The sequence below is a fragment of the Ammodytes marinus genome (assembly GCF_949987685.1).
Source record: "Ammodytes marinus genome assembly, chromosome: 23".
Lineage (NCBI taxonomy): Eukaryota > Metazoa > Chordata > Actinopteri > Uranoscopiformes > Ammodytidae > Ammodytes > Ammodytes marinus.
This window is the reverse complement of record NC_137227.1, coordinates 12,748,592-12,774,492: the sequence shown is the minus strand read 5'-3', so window position 1 is coordinate 12,774,492 and position 25,901 is coordinate 12,748,592. Positions and strand designations below refer to the sequence as shown.

General features: G+C 40.5%; 3 protein-coding genes across 3 annotated transcripts; 2 read left to right on the top strand and 1 right to left on the bottom strand.

Moving 5' to 3' along the window:
• Positions 1-1,661: 1,661 nt before the first annotated feature.
• On the top strand, positions 1,662-3,239 carry LOC307269497 (UDP-glucuronosyltransferase 2C1-like; the record flags this gene model as incomplete). The annotated part of the gene is made up of 1 exon (XM_080052473.1): positions 1,662-3,239. The coding sequence occupies one exon, from the start codon at positions 1,662-1,664 to the stop codon at positions 3,237-3,239; it is 1,578 nt and encodes a 525-aa protein (XP_079908599.1).
• A 2,202-nt stretch (positions 3,240-5,441) lies between these two features.
• On the top strand, positions 5,442-8,313 carry LOC307269253 (G-protein coupled receptor 4). Its single transcript, XM_080052140.1, has 3 exons — positions 5,442-5,537; positions 5,637-6,507; positions 7,019-8,313. The coding sequence occupies exons 2-3, from the start codon at positions 5,927-5,929 to the stop codon at positions 7,440-7,442; spliced, it is 1,005 nt and encodes a 334-aa protein (XP_079908266.1). The 5' UTR covers positions 5,442-5,537; positions 5,637-5,926; the 3' UTR covers positions 7,443-8,313.
• A 1,096-nt stretch (positions 8,314-9,409) lies between these two features.
• LOC307269496 (prostaglandin D2 receptor 2-like) lies at positions 9,410-10,543 on the bottom strand (the record flags this gene model as incomplete). The annotated part of the gene is made up of 1 exon (XM_080052472.1): positions 9,410-10,543. One exon carries the CDS (start codon positions 10,541-10,543, stop codon positions 9,410-9,412), a length of 1,134 nt encoding a protein of 377 aa, XP_079908598.1.
• Positions 10,544-25,901: the final 15,358 nt, after the last annotated feature.

The window sequence follows — 25,901 nt, the reverse complement described above, 5'->3', positions numbered from 1 at the left end:
TTCCTTCTTCCCTCGTTCTCTGCCACTCCCGTCTCTCACGCTCTGACCGTGAGCCAGTATAGACGTTTGAAAACTTGCCCGTCAAATTAGAATATGTAAGAAAATGAAAGAAAGACATGAAAAGGGGGATAACCTGATGACTAACTTTGCATTGACACACTCACATTTTTTTATATATATATAGTGAGTTCCCTCCATCTGATATTTTCTATCTTGTGATCATTCATGAGAAACATATGAAAAAACCTAGTAAAATTATGATATTAGATAGCTTAAATGACAAAGCCATGTTAATTACCGTATACTCTATTGTACTCCCAGTCCCATACCAAGCTTTTAACGTTGAGCTTTGCTCTTACAACACACACGTGCCTTTGTGAGGAACTTACAGTCCACCTACTGTACTTTGGCTTAGTGCGAAAGGGTCCTGTGTGTGTCAAGCTTTGTAGAAACAAAATTCGCTCAGGACCTGGAGCTCGAGCCAATCTTCTAGATTTTGATACAACGAGAATACAGGTGAGGCATTCGCTTAACAAAATTACATAACTTTTATCAACAAACTAAAATTAGACTAAACATTTTTTATGCCAGTGCAACTTGAATATAACATACACATTGTATACAGGATAATAAACAAGAATGACAGGAATAATAAATAAAAGAAAATGTAAAACATGTGATGATTTTCATTAACCGGGTTAGATAAACATTTTTTATTTCAGTCCATGCAGCTGCTGAACATTCCTTCATTAACAATTCTCGCAAAGTATTTTCACAAAAAGGCTCTCCTGCTTACACCTGTGATCAAATGTATTTTATGTGAAGGCAATATCTTATTGCTTTTATTATGCATTATCTGAAAATATTATCAGTGTCAAAGCGACCTGTCCACTTTGGCTGTGGATTTCGCCTAATTTCTGTTTTATAACACATGCTGTGTGGCTTCAAACGTAACAGGTTGTCAACCAGCTGCTGATAAGCTAGCAATAAAAGGAGGAAAGTAAAGTACACTAGTAGTATATCGAAATAGATTTATGCTCTTGAATCACTTATTTTATTTTACAATCCACTTCTCTTATGGAGTACAATTCTTTATTGATTCCAAGTACTACAGCTATATAAAGCCACATTATTAAAGCAGTAAACATTTACATTACTGCATTCCTATGTGAAAAAATTGTAACCTGGATTTATTTTGCAAATGGAAATGCAGTATGTACCCCGATCCTTGAGTCTATTCTTTCACAGGGTTACATTTACTTTATCATTGCCTTGCAAGTGACCCAATGTTTTTCTCTAACAATTAACATGACCAAGCAGCTAGGCAATAGGTAATGGGGACACACTGCAGCGGAATCATTGCAGAGGATCTTTAACCCAATTTGCCTGTGACCCCTCCCTTTCTTAGTATTGTTGGCCAGTCCCTGAATTTCACAATGCCTTGTTTAAGCAATTTGCTTTTATTTCCTATCAAACTTCTTCATGGTATGAACCTCCGATTTCCGATTATATCAACCAAGACACAAAAGTACTAGCACAAATTATACCTACTATTAATTTCTCGGGCAAACAAAGGAGAAGACATATGACATTTACCCAAAAGTTACGGGATTTTACAAAGTCTCACCATTTCTGTCTGTTTCTCCCAGGAACTGTCCAGCATGATCCCTGTATTCCTGACGGGGCTCTGCTTGCTGTTGCTCAGGCCCACCTGTTGTAGTGGCAGCAACATTCTGGTAGTGCCTGTTGATGGCAGCCACTGGATCAACATGGATGTGATCCTCCGAGAGCTACACTCCAGAGGCCACACCATCACTGTGCTGCGCTCTGCTAAGAGCTGGTACATCCCAAGCAACTCTTCCATGTATACTACTCTTAATGTGCGCATGTTGGAGGATGATTCGGACAAGGACTACTACAATAACCTGCTGTTAAATGTTATGGAATCCCGCAGATTGCCGACTTTTATACGCACCTTCCACCAACAGAGCTTGATCACAGACATGTTGGCAAAAGGCCATGAAATCCTTGCCAGAGCAGTCGCTTTAATGCTAGATGACCCCGTTTTTATGAAGAAGCTGCAAGATGCCAAGTTTGACCTCGTTTTAGCAGACCCTGCTCTGCCTATAGGGGTTTTTCTGGGTGGTCACCTCAAGCTACCAATGGTTTTCAATGTGCGCTGGATTAATAGCGGGGAGGCCCATTTAACCATAGCTCCCACTCCAGTCTCCTATGTTCCTGTGTCAGGAAGTGAGCTTCACGATCAGATGGATTTCCTGGAGAGGACCAAGAATATGTTACATTATATCTACAGTGTTTATGTGCAGTACTTTATCATCAACCCTGCATACTCAGATCTGCTCCAACGACACTTCCCCCCTGGAACTAGCCTACTGTCTCTGGAGCATGCAGCTGATATGTGGCTGGTGAGGACGGACTTTGTCTTCGAGTTCCCTCGGCCCTCTATGCCCAACGTGGTCCATATTGGGGGGTTCCAGTGCAAAAAGGCCAGTCCCCTCCCTGTGGAACTAGAGGAATTCATGCAAAGCTCCGGGGAGCACGGGGTGGTGGTCATGTCTCTGGGGACCTTTGTGTCAGCCCTGAGTCGTGAGGTCACAGAGGCCATCGCTGCTGCTTTTGCTCAGCTCCCTCAGAAGGTGGTGTGGAGGTTCATGGGTGAAAAGCCTTCATCCCTGGGGAACAACACCCTTCTGGTGAACTGGCTACCTCAGAAGGACCTACTGGGACACCCTAAGACTCGGGCCTTCGTAGCCCACGGAGGCACCAACGGTATGTACGAGGCCATTTACCATGGTGTTCCCGTTCTGGGCTTGCCCCTCCTCTTTGACCAGTTTGACAACCTACTCCGACTGAAGGTGCGCGGAGCAGCTCGGGTGGTGGAGGTCAAATCACTCACCCAAGAAGACTTCCTGAAGGCTCTGAAGGACATCCTGGAGACGCCCTCGTACCGTAACAACATACAGCATCTTTCACAGCTTCACCACGATCAGCCAATGACTCCTATGGACACAGCCATATTTTGGATCGAGTACGTCATGAGGAACAAAGGAGCACCCCATCTGCAGTCAGCAGGTTTTGGTCTGCCTTGGTACTCCTACTACTGCCTGGATGTGGCTGTTTTATTCATGGCCATCATCGGAGCCTGGGTCTGGGCTTCAATCTTTGTCTGCAGGATTTTCTGCTGTCGAGGGTCCAGGACAAAGACAAAAGCAGAGTAACTGAACATAAAATACCTCATGCCTAGTGACTGCTAAGTGCTTTTCTAGGGAAATAACCACTCAAGTATCCACAAATAAGTGAGGTTTAACAGTGACTGATCTATCTTCATGCTTAATATTCTTGCCTTTCATAAATCATTACTTCCTAATGAGTGTTTGAATAGTTGCCAAATCTTTTTATAAATGCAGCTGATCTGGTTAAAAATCTTTTTTTTTTTACCACAGATGTAGGATAAATAGATAAGAAAGATGTATGAGTGTGTCATGAAATATTTTCACTTGACATATAGTCTAAAAAGATATAATCTCTGAAACTGTTTTGGTAAAATACAATTATCCCCCCAAAATAATCATATTTTCCTCTTTTCGAGCTATGTAGTAATAGAAAACCTTTGCTTTTCAAAGGTAGTTTCCACATACATAGTTCTTTTTTATTTATTGCAAAAACCAACATTATTGGTAAACTTTTCAACACACTGCGTTAAGACCTGGGAAATCACTAAACATGTTGCCCAAATAGTAATTTACGTAACATTTTAAATTATGATTCAGAATTAAAATATCTGAATCACTTGAAGTGTGAAAATATACATATTAACAACCTACAATAATAATTAGTTATAATTATGGGAATGTTAAAAGCATGTTTGGTGGGAAATGTAAGGGTGTGAATGGTATAGTTTATCATTAAACATATTATATCATGAGATCCCTTTAGGGCTGCAAACCAGAAACATATGACACGATGGAATACCCAGTTGTTTTTGTCTCTGCAAAATTGTATCTTTACTTGGCAATATATGGTGATGCAGAGGATATATAAAAACAAGAACTGATGAAGTGACATGGAAAAAAGGTGGAACTGTGTAATAACATATGCAGTGAAGTTCAGCACAGCAATGAGGCGTAGTTTTCACACTGTAGCTTCATGTATGATTTTCATTTTGCAGAACTCCGTAGTGGCCCTTAGGCTTAAGAATATCAGTTTTGACTGTTAGATCAAGTGTTCTAATTGCCCAGTCACATAACTGTGGTAAATAAAACTAATTTAGGAAAAGCTTGATCCTTAACTTTCTATGTGCCTACAGTTTCTACAACTCCCTAATCCAGGACAGCTTGAAATTTCAGCATAAAAAAGTCAGCTCTTTGCAGGAAGAATGTATCACGCTTCCTCCCAAGTCAACCCGAATAGCTGTCTATGCATTGTACAGCCCATATCTGTTTCCATGTCCTTGCCCCTTTGCGGTCTATGCAGGCATGCATAGCTCTACAGCGCATAGGGTTGTAGTACTGTCTCAGGAGGCTGGTCTGTTTGTTTATTAGTTAAAATCTTAAATTATTCAATAAATCAACGATTGGTGACTGATTGGTAAGAGGAAACAAAGTGGGTGTATCGACCCTCCTCTCTTTCAAACCGTGTGGTAAAAATACTGCCTAACACCCATTGTCTCAACATATCCATTCTTCCCCAAAACAATTTCAATTGTGTAAGATTGTTTTGCTCCCAGCGGTGCCTTAGCAAAGTTCACATGTAAATTACATACATTTACTGCCTGCAAAGTATCTTAAATAAATGAATCAATTGCATTTGCACAATGAATGTTCTTTGTGCCGTAAGGTTGTTGTTTGTCAGTTTTCACTCTCAGTGGTTTTAATCTTGTCTGTAAATCAGCTCTAGTTAATCAGATGTACACACAATCTTCTTTTTGTTTTTGTCACCTAGGATTTACATTCATTCTCTCTATACATGAACGCATTCTAACCAAATAAGTTCCAATGCTAACCCCTTATCTTAACCTCAACATGACCTTAAAATCCAACAATCCAAATTTGGTGTTTTTCATTTGGGAAACATTTATTTTAAGTCTGCATGATTCCCATGTTTTGAAAATAATGTTGAAAGACAGCAAAGCAGAAGGGTTAATGTGTTTAATGGCACATAGCCAGCACCCCACAATCTAAAGGGCATAAGTGTACACCCTATTTCAGTTCCTCCCCTCACAGCCCTTGTCCACCTTCATCATCCTGTCTACCACTGGAGAAAGGGAAACGGAGACAGGAGGGAAAAAGAGAGAGTGTATGTTTTTGTTCTGTAGCAGAAAGGCGTTCTCCTACCTCAGGATGTTGCCTTTAAAGCTGAAGAAGTGGGTTTCCTGTGGAGGAAACGATCACAGAATAGACAAGGCTTAGGCGAGACACCGTGTTCCCAACATTTCTTGAGAACAGGTCACCGAGCTGCAGAGCGGGAAGCACGCTTTTGTAGAACAAAGTCGCTCCTATACAGCAGAGTCTTGAGAGGTGAGTGGAAAGTCTTTTTTCAAATGATATGGTTTGACTGCTCAGGCAACCGCTTGAAGACTAAACCGCCTGAGAATGATCTTGCTTTCTGCTTTGCAGGAGTTGGTTTCCCCTGATGGATCCTGAATGATTTGAAGACTGGTCAACTGACGCCATGAAATCTGAACCTGACCTTTCTCACAGGACAATGCATTTCTGAATATTTCAAAATGAACAGATGACATGTGGATGGGCCAAACCAATAACAACTGAGAATTCTTGTTTTTTTTTCTTTTGATTTGAGTGAATGAATGGGTTTTTCTACTCCATCTCATCGCCCTGTGAGTGCCAATCATGTCTAAATAAGGTCACCGTCAGTTTCCCATGTCAGGGGCTTGACCAACAGAGACATGTCAAATGACAGCTGTAACCTCCCATTGGACACGGACACGTTTGGCCTGACCTGCATCTATGGCCTGATATTCTCTTTGGGTCTCCCCAGTAACTTGTTGTCTCTCTGGGGACTGTACCACCTGGGTCGCTCTGGTGGAGGAGGCTGCCAGCTGGTCTATATCCTCAATCTGCTGCTGTCGGACCTGCTCCAGCTGCTCACCCTGCCACTGTGGATCCTTTATCTCCAAGGTGGGCACCGCTGGCCCTATGGTCAGCTAACCTGCGAGCTAGTGGGCTATGTGTTCTACGTCAATGTCTACGCCAGCGTCATGTTCCTGTGCCTGATAGCGTTGGACCGCTGCCTGGCCATCGTGTACCCGCTGAGCAGCCGCAGGTTCCGGACTGTCAGGGTGGCGGCGCTGTCCGGTGTGGCCGTTTGGACACTCACCTTCCTGTTCTGCCTGAGCGGGCTGCTTCCATCGGTGTTTGACTCTGAAAGACTGCTGTGTCTCGAGCAGTACCCTGTCAGCCCTTCCTACGCCCACTTCAAGATAACTACGGTGGCCCTGGGGTTTCTCCTGCCATGTGCAATACTAGGGTGAGTTTATTACCCCAACATCCCTGTTATGATATTCCTGGTGTATCCTTTAAGCTCATGTGTGTATGAGTACCTTTAGCAATTCACAAGAACTTTCTTAAAGATGGTGTCAGCAATTCTAGAGAAAGCTATACCTATACCTGTACATTCTGTGCGCTGAAATAAATATCCAGTGTTGATACACTACCTAGGCTCTTTAAAAAGGCATGTTGCTAGCTAAAGTGGGCCCCTCTTGTTTAAATACCAGTTTACAGAGCATAGGCTGAATATTAACACTGGATTTTTGTTCAGCTCACACACAGTAGAGGACTGTGAGGCTTTTATCACTGAATTTGACAGAAAGTGATTTTGTCAATAAGCATTTTCCAGAATCGCTGACAGGTGACATTTTTCGAGTCGCTTTGTTTAACAAAGGAAACCCATTTGCCTTATCCTTAGGGTACCCATTTATTTTACATTTCTGATGGCTTACAGGCTCAGTTCTCATCTGCCATTCTGTTTACTACCTTAGCTACACCTCAGCCCACATTGGAGTGACACTCAGACAATCTCCTTCCCTCTCCGACCACGGGCGACATAAGATCGTGGGCATCCTGGTTGTGATCACCGTCAACTTCATTGCGGTGTTTGGACCCTATCACCTGGTGGGCGGATACAGATTTGTGTCCCTGCTGCTGACTGACGAGCCGTGTGGATTTGAGCGTTCCATCTTCCTTGTCTATCGCCTGTGCTACGGCCTGACCAGCCTCAACACCCTGCTGGATCCCCTCTTCTACATCTTCCTGTGCCCTGATGCTCGGCTAGAGCTGCAAAGATCTCTACCCTGTTTGGGAAGGGGGCAAAACCCCCGCAAAAAGATCACCCTCAGTACCAGAGCTCAACCAGACAACAAGATGGAGGGTGAAACTGGACATAATAGTCTTTTAACAGTATAAACTAGATTAATTCCTGGTGTTTAGTCAAAGCAGTTGTGCCACCCAGTGGGCATGCACCCAGTGGACATGCTTGTGTACAGTTTCTGTGCAGTGTGAGTTTTAACTCTCAGTGAATACCTTAATTTGCCTGTGTTTCAACATTGTAAGCTAAAATAATTCCACTTGTTCAATTTTTGTTTCTTATGTTGTTTCTATTTCACAAAATAGAAAAATGTGTTTGTTTCACACATATTTCACAAGGTCTAATACTTAAAGGGCCAGTTTCACAGACATGGATTAAGCCTAGTCCTCGACTAAATTGTACTTTCAATGAACAATCTCCATTCAAATTTCAATTTAGTCCAGGACTTGGCTTAATCCATGTCTGTGAAACTGGCCCCAAATGTTGCTTAGATAAACTCAACACAACCCAATTGAGTGAATTTAGACTTTTTTAAATAAAGCAATGATCATATTTGTCAAAAATCCATTATTTAATGATATCCATATCCATACCAGTTGTGGCCTAAAGTGGACAAACTCAGCCAAATTAAATACAATGTCGCTGATGCATCTATTCACTGGATTTGTTCATTTTTCAACTGACTGACAAGTGTAGGAACATCATTCATTGTGGGCATTTCACAATCCAAAACTTTTTTTTTACTGTTATGTTTGCAACGATTAAATAATGTTTCATCACTTGTTTGCTGTCAGTCATTTAAAAAAAAGAGAAAAAGTGTTAATCGCGGAGGAAGTACAAACATGGCTGTGGTCATTTGCAAGGCAAGTATGACTGCAACACCCAGAGTGCTTTTCTTTTTGTTTATTAATGTTTAGAAATATCACAGTATTACAAAGTAGAGACAGCACATGGACCATGAAGCAGATAAACAATACAACATTAAAGACATCTATTCTTTTTTATGAGCAAAATGTGGAAATGTACAAAAATAGCAGAATCTATAAATCTAAAAAACTTTTGCTTGTGTCAGCTTCTACAGCTACTGATAACATCTAGTGACTTAAAAATGAGGAAGTTTGATGAAATCAAGTTGAATAATTGGCCCTTTAATTGTGTTTATTCATACTTATTGCAAATGTACGAAGGACATTGTGCCTTAGAGTAGATACATTATAATTATACACTTTTTTTGTAAAGTTTGTAACATTGGATCTGAGGACAAGGGATATCATTTATTTGGCTCTTTATTTGTTTAGGATATTGCAACAACATTTATTTAGTTTTTTGTTCATTTAAAGCACATTGGAATTAATTGTGAATAAATGCTAGTGATGAACATCTGTGCTCTAAGTGTTAAGTGTCACTGACAGCTGACTTACATTCACTCTGAAAAACAGCAAGATGAAATAAGGAAGTGACGGTAGGTGAATGGAAACTATTTCTCAGTAGATTTGTGAGTGTGAAATTATTATGTTGTGCTGATGAAAGTGGAAATGACATTGTCCTCAAATGTATAAAGAAAATAGGAAAGCATTGATCGACATTGATCTGCATTGACAGCACAACAGCATCAAGAGACATTTTGAACTGCAACAAAGCAAAATACCATTTTACTAAAATATGATATGATATAGATACAAACTATAAAATAAAAAGTTTGAGGTGGAGTTAGCGATTCTGAAGAATGCTTGTTGTCAAAATCCCTTTTTTGAACCTCCTCATAATCCACTAGTACCTGTGTGTATTGTGTATGTGCTGAAAAAGAATCCAGTGCGCTTTAAGAACTGTAAATGGGCATTTGCTGGCTACGGTGGGTACCCTTTGTTTACATACCTTTTTTTTTTACATGCCAGGGCTGTGTATTAACACCAGATTGTTTCCCCCCAACATTCTCCAGAATTGCTGACACCTTTAAAGGCCTGTATCATATGTAGGCCTGTTTCAAAGAATGGCTGGTTGTCTGGGCAGAATAAGTCAAATAAAAAGCCTAGCCACTATCAGATAATGCATGGTACATTTTTGTTCAGTCCTGAACTTGGTTAGCAAGATTTACATCCTGCTCTGACTCCTCTGCTTTCTCACACAAGGTCAGAACAGAATTCCTCTTCTTCAACATAATCTCTGTGGTGCTGATGGAGCTGCGCGCGGTGCTGCGGCGTCTGGTCAGCTCCCCCAGATCCTCAACCAGAACACTCTCCATCACCGCACCCAGAGAATGTCTTATTTTACTGCACAGGTCAGGGCAGCTGAACACATACAGAATGGGGTTGAGGACACTGTTTAGGAATCCGATGGTTGCAGAGATTGGGAGAGCCTTGGCTGCAAAGCTGTGATGAGGGCTCCCTCTGGGGGCCATCACCTCAATGATGATGAACAAGTGGTACGGAGCCCAGCAGAGTACAAAGCACAACACCACGGCCACTACAAGCCGGACAAAACGGAAGTTGCGTCGGCAGCCTCGGCGCGACAAGCTCAAATTAACACCAACATAGCTAAACACGATGACCGTTAGAGGGATCAGGAAGGCTAGAAAGAGCTTCATGAAGGCCAAGGCCTCCTTGCGGTGCTTGCACAAAGATCCCAGGTCAAACGGCTCACTGGGGAGGAGTCGAGCGTAATTGTAGTAACACATGATCTTGCCGTTCGGTAGGGGAATGGTGTCACGGAATATGTAGAAGGGGATAGTGCAGATCACAGCCAAGACCCAACACACTCCGCAAACCCTCCGCACTAGCCGGACGTTCCTGTAGTTCTGGGCCCAGACTGGTCTCAGAACCAGCAGGCAGCGGTCGAGAGAAATGACCGCCAGCAGGAAGCCACTGACAAACATGTTGAGAAAGAAGATGGAGGAATGGAGGCGGCAGAATGTTGTGCCCAACGTCCAGGTGCTGCCGCGGGCCATGTAGATGGTGAAGAAGGGCAGTGAGCCAGTGGCCAGCAGGTCAGAGGCTGCGAGGTTCAGAATCCAAATACGGATGACAGAGTGGCGGACGTGAAAGCCCACCACTCCGAGGATGAGGAGGTTTTCTATGATGCCAATGGAAGAGAATATGCCATGGAGAGAAATGGTAAAAACATTTATAGAATCCAACTGGGCTGTTTGGTTTAATGGGCTACTGCTGATATTAGCCCTCTGGCCGACAGGACAGTAAACCATCTTGGAGGAAAAACGTCTTGATGTTGTGCTGAGCTGATGTCCTTCAACTTCGTCTTCTGTGCTTCAGACTGCTGGGATCTACAACAGATATTAGAACACGTCAAACTAAACAGGCAATCCAGCTGTAGGACCTTACATGTGTTTTTACTCCTTCAATAGCGATATGTGGCTTTTGTGATATCCAGTTATTTCTATAACAATTCACAAATCAAGAAATTCAGCAGAAGTAAAAGTAACATGGGTGTGTTGTTTCGCAGCTAAGTCAGAATTGAACATGCAAATTATTTGTGCAGGGTTTTTAACAGTTCTAAAGCTGTGAAGGGAGTTAACATTTCCGTTTGCAGCCTTTGTTTTGCCACAGTATTTAGGTCACTTGTGTACGCGTTACGCCGTTTGATCCTATTATGTAAGACAACATGTTAAATCCTAATAAAACATCTGATGGTATAGCATGGTAATACGTTAATTTAAGGATATATTTATAGTAATGAACTCAAAGACTCACATAGTAGCAAGTTGTATAGCAAGCATAATGCATGTAGCTTATCCTGTTACACAAATGCATAAGATTGAAAATCAGCTTAGAAATTACTTAGCTGCAACAAATAGGGGAGAACGGGGTAAGTAGGCACACTTTTTACTCTAGGGAGAATTGCTTATCACCTAAACATCTTTCAATAGTCATTCCTATATTACATTGAAGTTTAAGGTGTTGGCTTGAAATGTGTACCCCTCACTTTTTCTATCGTATTGTAATAAAGAAGAAATTAATCATCAAAGACACCCTTACACATTGTGACAACCAACCCCATCAAGGGGTCGGTTGTCAAACACTATGGGGTTGTTTGTCACAATGTAATCTTAATGGGAATAATCTTAAAAAGAAGGCAAGAAAGTAGAACTAAATTTGAAAGTTTAATTGCATTGTCAAGTTGACAAATAGGCCTACATAACGTTCTGTAGCCTTGGCAGCTGGTCTAGTTTGGGATGCACTGGGTTGTTTTGGATTTTTTCTTTTGCTTGCTAGCTGCCTTTTCCTGCTCTATTCTTTCCTTCTCTGGGGTGTCAGTGAGGATACAGCTTGATAATTTCTTTCGTTATTGGATTCCTTTTCTGGCTGCAGCCTTGAGATAACATGTGACAACCAACTCCCCAAAAAATTTGACGACCAACCCCAACTTGAATTTCTTGCTAGCATCAAGGCCAACAACCATCTGACAACTAATTAGCTTGCTAACCACAATCTAAACTATAGTTTACCCTTCACACTTTGTATGGGTAACAAGTGTGTTGTTATAAACCCATTGTGTAAAAGCCTAGAAGAAAAATACTGAGGAGCTAAATATTTTCAATTTGACATGAAAAACACAAACAGTCCTCTCACCTCAAATTCAGCAGTCTAACTCCAAGGAAGACTATGTAGGTGACCTCTGATCCCAATTCTGGATATTTACATATCACAATTCCACTGACAGCGCCTTCTGGTTCCGAGATATAACGATTGTGACAACCAACCCGTGTGACAAATTACCCCGTTCTCCCCTACATGCACTGACAAAAACCTGAAGATATAAATGTTTACATTTGAAAAAATAGAGTCATGTTTTTGCTAACATGCAGACCCTAACCATTGCAAAAAAAAATATATTAAAAAAATAAAAGTAATCACTCACCTGAACTGATCTGTCTCTGGCAGGTCTGATAAGATCTCTGTTATGTCTGTGTATGAAACAGTACCAAGCACTAGCCTAATGGGTGTGCAAGATCAGAAATAGGAAGCTTCAAACCAAAAAGGGAACTTCTTTTGAAAGTTTCCTCAAAAGTGGAGCGAAGTGTCAAACCAACCTACTGCGAAAAACACTTCTAGGAGTCAGGCCTTTATAGCATAAGTCTGCTTGTTCTGCTGGTTTATGAAAGGAAACTTGGCGAGAATGTGAGTGTTGCAATGTATAGAGCTTTCTGTACTACGAGTTTGTCGTTTCTTTCAGTGATATGAAACTATCTATTTTACTATTACAGGCGTTATTTTGCACAAGTTCTAGCTTGTTGGCAGAAAGGTGTTTGATGACCTATAAACAAACCACTACCAAAGTCACATCGATGACACAACAGTATGAACATCAAAAGGATACCACTGTGAACAGAAGACACTGACCCAAATATGCTTAAATAACAGGAAAACGGCTGACAATGTAATCATACTTTGAACATTGTTTGAGTAGAGTTATATTGGAGCCTAGGTGTAGCTTTCTATTCATCTCTGCAAGACTTTCACACCATGCAAGGTGAATGACATTCAGTAATGGGACTTGGAAGTTAGTAAAACTTCAGCCAGTTTCCAGCAATTATAAGGAATTGAAAAGTTACCTACACCTAATTTTTCAGATACCTTCAAGTAAGTCAGTAGGATGTTGTGTGTTGAAATACAGAATTCATAAATTACTGTGATTAGAATTTGGTAAACCCACCTATTGATATAAAAACTAAAAAATTAAATTTTCTATACCAGAACAGAGCACCTTTGTAAAATACATTCCACAATCTACACTGAGTTAAAGAGATATCCTGTATATGCTCATGCTGCTCTCGCTACCAATAAACCACTAAATTTTATTTACCATCACCATGTACTTATCGGTTAATTGAATCATGAATCAGTATGCATCGTCTGCAATTATGTCACACTCGCCACTGTTACAAAAAAAGGTCTGATAGTAATCACTGACATCTAAAAGGCATCAGCATACCTGTGGTTGCATCAATCCTTTTCTGGTTGCACTACTGGAAGAAATCAGGTGTAAAGCGAAGTTAGAAAAATCATTGATCTTAAGCCAAGGTTATGGTTGGTGGTATTTCCTACAACAATGGTGGCTTTTTAAAAGTGTGTAGGTGCGTGATGGCTCCTCTTTAGTTTCCCCTGTACATTAAACACTGAGCTCAATACTATAAAAAACACTATAAAAAAATTAAAAACAAGTTAATTGAGGAACACCCGGAGTACTGGATGATAAAATAAATTCATTGCAAAGATATAAAAAAACAATCTCAGTCGGGTCACTTTTGACCCATGTTGGGCACCAAAAGGTTAATGTCGATATCACCTTTTGAAATTCAGAAACCAAAGTGGCTTTTCCACCTCAGGACTGGTTTCCGGAACTAGGAACTTTTGCAGGAACTACCGGGTTTCCACCGCAGTAACTAGGGTCTAAACCATAGATCCCCGAACTATGATTACCCCAGAAAAAGATCCTGCTCGGGGGGAAGGACTTTACAAAGGTTCAGGAACCAGGAAAGGTTAGGTTACCTAAGACCGATGAAGCGACAACAAGGTGCAGGCTCTGCTGAGCATTAACACCAAAGATGAAATCCAGCAGGATTTCGATTCGGTGACACGCAACAAAAAGTTTAAGGAAGTATAGCTGCAAAGTTAGCAGACTTAAATGTGTTTCACACCACTAAACATGTCCGGGAGAATTGAAGAAGCTTAAACAGGACTACAAGAAAATGAAGGACCATAATAACCGCAGTGGTTCCAACCAGAGGACCAGCAAGTGGAACGACGTGAAGTCATGAAGAATGAATGCTTAGTTCATCACAATTTCAACACTTGGTATTCAAAATAAAATGTGTATTTGTGTGACTAGTCAGACATGCTCAACAGTAATAACTAGTGATGTCAGTAAAACATGTTATAAACAGCATTAGCACAAACCCATTTTAATGGCTTCAATTTTTTTATCGCGAGATTAACGTTATTTTTGGCCTAGCAAACTTTGTAGTTTTTTCACATGCCATTGCAACAACTAGTAAAGTTAGAAAAACTACAACACCACACAGGATCTAGCTAAACCGGAAACAAAACAACAGGCACACTTCTTTGGGCTTGCGAGCCAGCCAAAGGGTAAACTAACACTACGCTCTCCTTCCTCTTCCCCGCTGTAGTCTACTGTTTATGCTCTGCTCAGAATGGGAGAAAATAGAAAGTGTGCGCGTGTGTCTGATACGGTTTGATAGTATCCAGCTCATAATGTTGCTGAAGACACACGGCGAGCAGCATTAACGGTGTTGGTCGGCATCTTTTATAACAAGTCCATTGTTGGCAGCTAATTGCACCATTTTGAAAGGACGCTTCGTGACTTCCTGGGCTTAGCGCCGCCCAAGATGATTGTGATTGGTTTAAAGAAATAAAAACAGGCCAGCCCAAGTGTGAATGACTGCTCCATGTTGTTTTCAATAAAAAATCATTTGCACAAAGCAAGCCGATCCACGTATCCATGTTGATAAGAGCATTAAAATGAGAACAAATAATGGGACAAAAAGAAATCAAGGGACATTTAGAATAGATAAAAATGCGATTAATTACGATTGATTGAGAGTTAACTATGACATTAATGCGATTAATCGCGATTAAATATTTAAATCGTCCTTAGTTGAAGCATTAATTAATGTGCTGTTCCTGTATTAAATCATGTATGAGATACCATTAATCCTAGTGAATTACTGATAGTTCATGAAGTACTACATGGATGAATTCATGCATTTTCATGCATTAACTCAGACATGATAACACGATGATTAATGTACCATTACTATAAAGTGTTACCAAACGTTTTTTTTTTCATTTTAATGTAACGCACGGTTCAGTGAAAAAATAAAACATGTTTATTACTTGAAGACACAATTATCTCCCAACGCCTCAACAATTTTACCCATGCTGAGAATGCTTTAAGGCCAAGATACATTTCTTATTTTCTGTTCTGCTTACTGTCCCCAGAGACACAACAGAGATATTCAGTTTTTATATGTTTGTAACAAACTCCCAGCAGACTTGAGGTTCTATGTACAGTATGTGTTCGACTACCTTGAGTGTCATGTGTTTTATTAAAGCCCATTTCCTGTCTATTGAATTACCTTGGTGTTGAAAGGGGCTATACAAAATAAATTGCCCGGCCAATCCTAAGAAAAGAAGAGAAAAGGTCCACAGCAAATTGTAATGTTTTTTTTTTTTTGATAATTAAGAATGTAAAAAATGTGCTGGTTGGCAATGTTTCTACCTTCAGAGATATACAAATGCACAAAAAAAATTGGGGCCTTTCACTTCCTTTTGTGCTAGTATTGACATCTTAAAATCCGCAGCACGTACTGTAGGTCACACACAGACAATTTTCTGCTGAGGGTTTTGTGTTTGACCCCTTTACGCAAACTTTAACCAACATCACACAAGAGGTCTGAACACTGGAGAGTGAAGGATGTTCAAGTTATATGTGCTGTTGATTTCTCTCTTCAGAGCCCGTAAGTCACTGCATACAATATTTTCAAGATCATAATTCATTCTGGCTATCCTAAATCGTACTCAGGATCTTTAATTTGTGATATGGTTGTTTATTGGCCATTCATTTATATCTCTGTGTGTTTCAGACAGTGCTGTGCTCTATGCTAGCCCCGGGCACAATGTGACTTTACCGTGTCTCTTTGCCACCAGTGCCAAACATCTGTGTTGGTACAAGCAGGTTGCAGGGGATCCTCCTCAAATAATATCCTCTGTCTACCACCCTTTACCAAATGCCAACACCTTCTACAACCACTTTAAAGACGACCAACGGTTTTCAGTTCATGTTGGAGCAGGGTTCTACCATCTGAATATTTCTAATGTCCAGGATTGGGATTCAGCTATGTACTACTGTGGACACACCAGTGTCACAGTTACTGCATTTGATAGTGGGATATTTTTGGTCATAAAAGGTATTTTACAATTTAAAAAGTGTTTCATTGTTTTTTTGCCGAGGTAGTTTTCTTTTTGCATACCCCTTTCTAAAATGCCTGTTTTACAGAGTCTAGTCGCAAGTATTTCATCCAGCAGCCGGCTTCTGACTCTGTAAAGCCAGGAGGCTCTGTGACATTGGAATGTACAGTACACACTGGATCCAGCCATAAAGAACACAGTGTTTACTGGTTCAGAAAGGAATCAGGAGACTCCCACCTGGGAATGATGTACATCCACACACACAACAGCAGTCAGTGTGTAAAAAGCCCGGAGTCTCCAATACACAGCTGTGTGTACAGTTTAAGGCAGAGGAGTATGAACATGTCTGACGCTGGGACGTACTACTGTGCTGTGGCCTCATGTGGAGAGATACTGTTTGGGAAAGGAACAAGACTTGAGGTTGAAGGTGAGAAAGAGATATTTGAAAACATCAAAATTAAAGTCATTTCTTCTGTCTTCATCATCTTTTTGTGTCATAGGGAAACAGGATTGCGTTTCCCCCGTCTTGATGCTTTGTGGGGTTGCAACACTGCTGGTGTCTATAACCTTGAACGTCATCTTGATCGGTATCCTCTGCAAAATGTCCAGGAGAACATATCTTCATAGTGGAGGTACAACACTCTGATATTTACCACAGAGGAGGTGTGTCTGTCTTTTTGTTTGGATGAGGAGAAGATAGAAGGTAGATTCATCCAAATTTCCAAAACATATTTCTTTCTGAACAGAGCTCGTATCTAGCCATGCAGATAGTTTATGATGTTGAGGTAGAGTTGCTGGATAACCCATGGACCTCACCATGAACAGTTTCAATTGGAACTACTTTATCCTAAATAAATAGGACCAGTGTTTATTATGGTTTAGGTGAACTGACCCTTTAATGACAAGTACTCATTTTTGCAATTACTATGAAATCTTCTTTTCTTAATTTTTTTGTAGGGCTGCACTCACAGTCGAGTGTCCCAGATTGCACCTCCAACAGCCCGGTAAGCTCCAATTATCAAAACGATTCATGTTTGTTTGTTTGCATATCTAAATTAGTTCAACATGTGGTAGCTTTCTTATTTCTTGCAGCATGAGGAATCTGAAGCTTTGCCGTACATAGCCCTGGACTTCAAACGGAGGCAAAGCAAGAGCAGGAGACAGAGGAGCAAAGACGAGGAGCCGGTTTACTCTGAAGTTAGACTGTCAGACCAGAAGTGAATCAACCAAACTTTCTACACCCGCAACTCCTTTAACTCTAATTTTCATAATAGGTTTAGCTTTGTGTTTCTAATACATGTATTCAATCAGCTTTCATCCTGAAAATGTTTGTTGCAAAGTGTTTTGTAGAGTATATTCTTAAAATAAAAACAGCAAAAAAAAAAAAAAATGTTTCTTCATGTATTTAGTGAAGAGTATAAATAATTATTTCTTCCAAAAATGAAGGTTGCTACAATTGACATCTTACTGAGTGAAATCAACTTGCTTAAAGATGAGCACCACATAAAGATTGTATACCCTAAACAGGAGCAAACACAAAAAGCTACAATGAGTTTAGGTGTTCATGTCAGGACTATTGCAACAAATTAGTAATGCCCTGTCATAATGTTAGAGTGCACGCAAGAGAGAAATAAAATGCAAATTAAAAAATGTCAGACTTTGGAAAGAATGACAAAATATATCACAACTTTTTTGCAAAGGCTGTGTAGTTCTCTTCATGGCAATAAAAGGAACTTGTTATGTGCAGTTTAGCCATTGGTCAGTAGGGGGCAGCATTCCACCTATAGTAGCAATCTGAGAAGTGCTGCATCATAGTGCTATTTTCAAATGATTAACACATTTTGCTGAGCAGGCCACACATCAGTTATAGTACATGCTGCCGTGGCCACCAGGTAGCTAAAATTGGATAGGTAAGATATTTTAAGTGTTCACAGCACAGAGAAGGGCTGAAGAAGAGAACTTTGTGGTGTATATCCTGGTTGTTCCACCCACAGTGTTTAGAGCTACTTTTGTGGTCGACTGGTAATGCTGGTACAATAACAGCAACAGATAATTTAATTATGCAAGACACAATATTCAATATTATGGTTTTCAGCTGATTCATATAGTCTAAATTATTATTGATATCAGGGACTTTTAGCAGCTGAATTTCCTTTATGAGTTAGTCAGCCTTTAAACATGTTTAAATCTTTAAATAGTTGATTCTTTAATCATCTAACCAAGTTTGATTTGACATTTTCACATCATAAATGTGTTTTTTCTCTCCAAAGTCCCTTCACTCAAAAATAGAAAAACCAGTACAAAACAAGTCATGCAGCTGACGGCATGTTCCCGCTCTGGTCAAGCTTGCACGCATCAAGTTCAACACAAGTGGTTTTGTCGGCCTTGTCTCCCCCTGGCCCTCCGCTCTGACAGGATGTCTGTGTGGTTTCTTTTGTGACGCTGTTTGTTTGTTCCAGTCACTTCAAAAATAACACCTTTGCTCTTGCACCTCTCATTCCCATGTACAGTATATATTTATAGCAGGCTCAAAACCATAAAGTTACACTTTAAGCGCCACATAAACAGATAATTGCTGTTAAAAGGGCATTCACATCACTGACAGGGCTGATTTGGAGCTGTCAAACAGATATAGAGGAAGGAGGAGGAGCATCATGACACGATTAATGGGGGCCGGACCTCACTATTTTTTCTCTGTAACCATATGTTTTTTATGCTAGCTAAAGGTTTCCTTTCTGATCCTGTTTTTTATATTATATTTAAATGAATGTAAGGAGAAATACATTCAATGTGTTGATAACTAAATGCTTTCGATGCAGCACAAGCCACAAGATAGTTGTTTAGAGATAGAATATTCATCACAAAGTGACTGTTTTTTTTCTTATTGCCAAAAGCACTGTGGAAAGAAACCACAGTATTGCCACAAGGTGCATCTGCTGACAGATAAGGCGCTCTGGTAGCCACTAGCCAGTGCTCAGTGTTTCTGACCTATTTTCAATAGCTATGATATTTAAAAAAAAAAAAAAAAACGTTGACGTAATACCAAAAACTTTGAGCGGAGAATTCACCACTACTGTTGGTCTTCCTATTTACATGCATAACAACCATGACAATTCTCAATTATTTGTGTGAGTGAAAATAGATTACGAATATAATCTCCTGTCCTCTTAAACAGCAACAACATGGACCCTCTCTGGCTCCACTGACTCTTAGGCTGGAGACATATTCATTACTCATCATCACCTTCATCTGCTTAGCCAGGGTCTGGTTGCGGGGTACCCCAAACTTCCCTTTCCTAGTCACACTGATCTGCTCTGACTTGGGGATCCTGATGCGTTCTCAGGCCAATGTGGAGATATTATCTCTCCACCTTGCCCTTACCAGATGCCCAAAACCACCTGAACTGGCTCTTTCACAAAGGAGCGATGTAGCTACTCATAGTATCTCATGAATGACTGAGCTTCTCACCTTATCTCTAAAGGAGATACCAGCTACCCTGTTGAGAAAACCCATTTCGGCTGCTTGTAACACCCCATCTATAGTAGGTCTCTTGTTCATTGCCAAGCCTTCATGACCATATGTACAAGTATAACGGAAATTGACAGATCGAGAGCTTTTTACACTGAAGACATGGCAGTGTGAAAAGTTTCACAAGCAGCCATATGCTCAACCCGACAAAACCACAGTGAACACATATTCTCACCGAAGCAGTTGAACCTTGTTTGCGTATACTCAATATATGAGATATTTAAGAAAAGGCTTTAAAATACAGCTCTGCTTTTCATCGTTTACCTCATGGTCGAACCATATATTAACAAGAGTTCGGTTAATGTTTTATTTTAGCTTTGACTTTGGTTTGAGAGACACTGAAGATTAGGCCATTCCACTGTCACTTTGCACGACTCAGGAAGTAGTCTGGTTTCAAGTGAGAAGAGTGTTGGTCAGTAACCCTTAATCTCTACCGAGTCAACTGCCAAATAACTTTTAGCGCCTTTGTCAGAGCATGCACATACAAACCGCAAACATCAAAAGACATGTTTGAGTCACAAGCAGCAGCCTGTGTCTGCTTGGTAAAGGTCTGCTGCACGAGTCCAGAGTGTTATTTAACCTTTAAGGTACACAAAAATACAGACTTATGAGAAGTGACATCTTTTAAATATGTGCTACAGTTCTTCAGCCATCTCTAGACAACTACTGTTTCAAAGACAATATATAAATTTTCATGTTTAAGTCATAATGTATACTTTATGACTGCTGGGGATTTACTGTACTTGAATGCACCACACTAATTCAAACTGAATGACCAGAAACATAGAAGCAGCAATTAAAATGTATTCATCACTCATGTTATAGTTTATCAACAGGAACTCATTGTTGCTATAATTGTTTATTGTAGCCAAAAGATGATTTAAAATGGTTTAAATACTGCACCAGGATTAGACTGGTTGCTATAATATAGACCCATTATAACAGATACGCTAATGCAAGTTAGGCACTTTCCTTTCTCATTGTAAGACGAACCCAGACCGTTTTGAAATAACATGGATCAAAGTTAACATCTAGTTGGAACCATTGCTAACTTAAGTAAGCTTCACTAACTAGCCAACCAGCTTCCACTTTCGGAGTGCAATACAAAGAAGCCAGTACATCTCAAAGAGTGAGATTGAGATGCTACCCCCCATTTCTTCTCTTTGTTCTCCAACTGTTCCCTCATTTCACCTAAATGCAGACCGTTTTAGATGCTGCACTGGCTTTTATGGCTAACCCTAATGTACAACATAACACTATGAATGAGTGAAGAAAAATAGAAGAGAAGTGGGCAGTAATGCAACACTGAAAAAGATACACTTCACAATAAGAAACCACAAAAGAAGAACAAGACCATAGGCTGTGTGCAACATGTTGGCAGGGTGCATATGTGGTTTCCTCTAAGAGGAAGACTGCTGATGATGAGTGTGTGTGATGGCGCGCCCCACCATTTGAGAAGCACTTTTTTTTTTTTTTTTTTTAAATGCTACCAAGCGCGATGTGTGCTTGTGTATGGTCATATCCGCGCGAAAGGCCGCGATTTGCAGTAAATAAATGTCCACATGTGTCTCCAAGTGTCTCTGTAGGCTATTTAAAAATAAATCAAGCAAGTAACCACTGCATTAAGGAGAATAATTGGAACAAATGTACAAACAGCACTGGGTGCGCGCGCAACCAGGGGGCAAAAGATGGCTTCCGTAGCCGAGTCAACTGATATTATCAGTGTAGATGCCGTATTGTTTGTAACTTCTTGTTGCATCACAAATCAGAAAGAAACTTTGCTAAACTCACCCAGCGGTGTTGGTTGTTGGGGATGTCTACAACATCCGGATGTGGTAATGTAAATGTCACAACAGCATGGGGAAGAAAGGGGTTTTCAGTGACTTTGAACATGGCAATGTTGAGGGTGCCAGAAGGGCTAGTATGAGTATTTCAGAAACTGCTGATCTACTGGGATTTTCACTCTAAACCATCTTTAGGTTTTACAGAGAATGGTCCGAAAAAGAAAAAATATACAGTGAGCAGCATTTGTGTGGACGTAAAATGCCTTGTTGAAGTCAGAGGTCAGTGAAGGATGGGCATACTGGTTCGAGATGATAGAAAGGCAACAGTAACTCAAATAACCACTCGTTACAACCAGGGTATGCAGAATACCATCTCTGAACCCAAAACACGACCAACCTTGAAGCAGATGGGCTACAGCAACATAAGACCCCACCGGGTGCAACTCCTGTCAGCTAAAAACAGGAAAATGAGGCTACAATTCTCACAGGATCACCAATATTTGACCATAGAAGATTGAAAAATCATGCCTGGTCTGATGAGTCTCGATTTCAGTTGCAACATTCAGAAGGCAGGTTCAGAATTTGGCATAAACAACAGGAAAGTATGGATCCATCCTGCCGTGTACCACCAACCATGCCATGTTAAAATTCACTTAAACCCCCTTTCTTCCCCATTCTGATGCTTGGTTTGACTTCAGTACATTGTCTTGACCACGTCCAAATGTATAAATGCATTAAATTGCTGCCATTTGATTGGCTGATTAGCTTTTTGTTTTTATAAGCCATTGAACAGGTGTACCTAATAAAGTGGCCGGTGAGTGTATATCCCTGTGTAAACAAGAATATAATAATTTACTTTGCGGTCATGTGCAAGATTATAATTTTTGTGACACGGCTTGCATTTCGAAAACACTTATACTGCCCAGCCAGAAACAAGCACTAAACAGTAAACTATATGATGCCTGGGTTAACGTGCATATAGATCTACGCAACGCATCCTGTTTCAAAGGTTTTTTTATTCATCAAAAGATTTGCAAAGCAAATACAGTACAATGATTTAGTTTTTCCCCTTTTTTCTTCCCCCGCACACACCCCGCCCATATCCCACCCTCCCACCCAACCACAAACAATCCTGCATCAAAAAAAAAAAATAAAATAAAAAAACAATACACAATGTTAAAAAATTACATAAACGAAATACACGCTACAAGAAACAAATAAACAATCGATATGAAAAAAAAAAAAAAAAAAAAGCTACTCTTGTATTGTTGTTGTTGGTTTTTTAAAATAATCTAGGAAGGGGCGCCAAATTCTGTCAAATTTATTCTCGGATCCCTGGCTAGTATAACGTATTTTCTCTAAATTCATACATGACATAATGTCTCTAATCCAATGTGAGTGGGAAGGAGGAGCAGGATCTTTCCACTTGAGTAAGATAGCCCTACGAGCAAGTAATGAGGTGAAGGCCAGTACCTCCAACTTCACTTTAGGCAAGCCCGGATTTGGAGCAATGCCAAAAATTGCAGTGTAAGGGTTCGGCTCAATTTGATGCTGAAGTACTTCAGAAATTGTTTGAAAAACTGATGTCCAGAACTCAGTCAAGGTGGGACACAACCAGTACATGTGAAAGAGTGATGCCGGTGCGCTCTTACAGCTATCACCGGTCGGGTCTTCATCGGGGAACATACGAGCTAATTTAGTTTTAAACATGTGGATACGATGTACTACTTTAAATTGCACAAGAGCATGTCGGGCGCACATGGAGGTAGAGTGTATCCGATCCAGGACTAAATCCCACATGTGATCTGTGAAGGCAGAACCTAGGTCCTGCTCCCACAGGGTTCTTATAGCTGCTAATGAGGGGCTATGCAACTTCGAAATAAGGTTGAAAAACACAGAAATTGAGCCTTTTAATGTGGGGTTTACCGAAAGAAACAAATCGACATGATTGGCTGGCGGTTTGTGAGGGAATTGGGGAATTAACTTCTGCGTAAAATGCCTGATTTGCAGAAATCGGAAAAAATGAGTCTTTTCGATACCAAAATGTTTTGTCAATTGAGAAAAACTAACAAATAGATCATTAATAAATAAATCACCAATGCATTTTAAGCCTTTTTTATGCCAGATCTTGAATGCACCATCCACTGTCGAGGGAGTAAACAAATGATTAGCTGCAATTGGGCTGAAAAGTGAAAAATTCTGCATTCCAAAATTCTTCCTAAATTGGGTCCAAATTCGAAGGGAGTGCTTAATCACGGGACTACTGTTGGGAATAGCCGAAGTGAGTGGAGGTGCGGCCCTCTATCTAAGAGGGCAGATAGAGACAATGGGCTAATAGCGCTGGACTCCATTGTTACCCAGACTGGGGCTGAGTCGTCAAGGTGAAAATGCACCCAATACACTAAAGAACGGATATTAGCAGCCCAGTAATAGTATTGGAAATTAGGGAGGGCCATTCCACCTGTTTGTTTGGGTCTTTGAAGAAAAGCTTTCCGTAACCGAGGGTGTTTACCATTCCAAATATAATTTATCATTAAAGAGTCAAGGGCCTGAAAAAAGGATTTGGGGAGAAAGATGGGGAGACATTGGAATAGATATAGGAACTTTGGGAGTAATGTCATTTTAATTGAATTTATTCTACCTATGAAAGAGAATGCCAGAGGAGACCACTTCGATAATATTTGCTTCGCCTGATCTAATAATTTGAGGAAGTTCGATTTATATAGGTTTTTAAAATTTCTGGTAAAACATACCCCAAGGTAACTCAGCTGATCTGTCCCCACTTTGAGTGGGAGAGCTGTATAATCAAGTTTAATCGTTCCGATTCTTTATTAATCGTTCCGATTAATAAAGAATTTTACGCAATTTTTTACGTAATTTTACGCAACGCATCCTAACAGCTGACTTAACTTTAGAGTCACACATCGGGACCCCAATCCTCCCGTTTAATGGCCTGTACCATTAATCTTCTACTTCTTTTAGCAAACAGATACAAAGTGGGATCTGTATTTTTGGCGCTTGGTACAGTTAGTAGCACAACTGCTCGTAATTTCTGCTTTTCTGCTTGGCTCTGCTAGACAAAAATGGAGAAGAGTCTGCTTTCTGCCCTATCTATTGATGGGTTGAATCACAGTTGTTCTGTTTGCATCTCTCCCACTCAAACCGTTTTTAAATACACACATCGTTGAGGATACACTTTTTGATACACGTAATCCTATACATATTCCTTTAAGTGCATTTATAGGTGACAAACAGAATAAAAATCACCTCTGAGCACTAAGTTTTGTTAAATGCAAACAGCAATGTGCATCAACAACCAATCTCTACACATCTATTGGAACAGACTTTAGAGAATTTCCATTTCATGGTATACAAACATGTTGTCATACCCACTGTCCTCCAGTGTACAGAAACAATGAGGTCAACAAAAATAAATCAAACCAAATTTAACCTTGGTCACCTGATCAGGCTCTTGATTTGAAAAAGAACAAATGGCTCGTCTGTCTCTAAACCATCTTAGCCAATCACAGACAGCCTTTGTCTCCTATAAGAGTCGGGGGCAATCATCGACATACAGTATACAGACTGCAGAGCTTCAGGGATGATGCCGCTTTACTTTTTACTTGTTATGTTCTGTCAAATCTGTGAGTATTTGACATCTCTTCAGTCTTAATGTGCATGAATATCACTCTCTCTTAATTGAGAGGGATGAGGTTTTAATGTTGATTTAAATAATTTCTACGCAGGTCAGGTGGGAGCTGCTCACAATGCCTCTGGTATAACTCAGGACAGTGGAGTCATAACAGCTAAAGTCGGCCAGAATGTGACTTTGCGATGTTTTTATCAAGATGATGCGGTAACTTTCCTTTCTTGGTACCAGCAAAGCTTGGGAGGCAAACCTCTCATCATATCAACTCGTATGGAGCACAACACTGAAGCCTCTATCTACCCCGCATACAAAGAAAGGTTTCGAGTCTTAGCTCAAGCCCAAGAAGCCATCAACCATCTCGTGATCACAGACCTTCGCCTGTCGGATTCAGCAACATATTACTGTGGGATTTTAGAATTCAACGCTTTGGAGTTTGAAAAAGGAGTTTTCCTTCATGTCAATACATCAGCGTCCAACATCCATGCTGTTGTCCAGCAGCCAGTGATGGAGCCATATCAGCTGGGAGACTCTGTGAATTTGAACTGTGCAGCATACGCTGAACCGTGTGCCGGGGAGCAGAGCCTCTATTGGTTCAGACATGGTGCGTCTCAGCCAGCACTCATGTATCGCGGTGCGGGGCAGTGTATGAAAGAT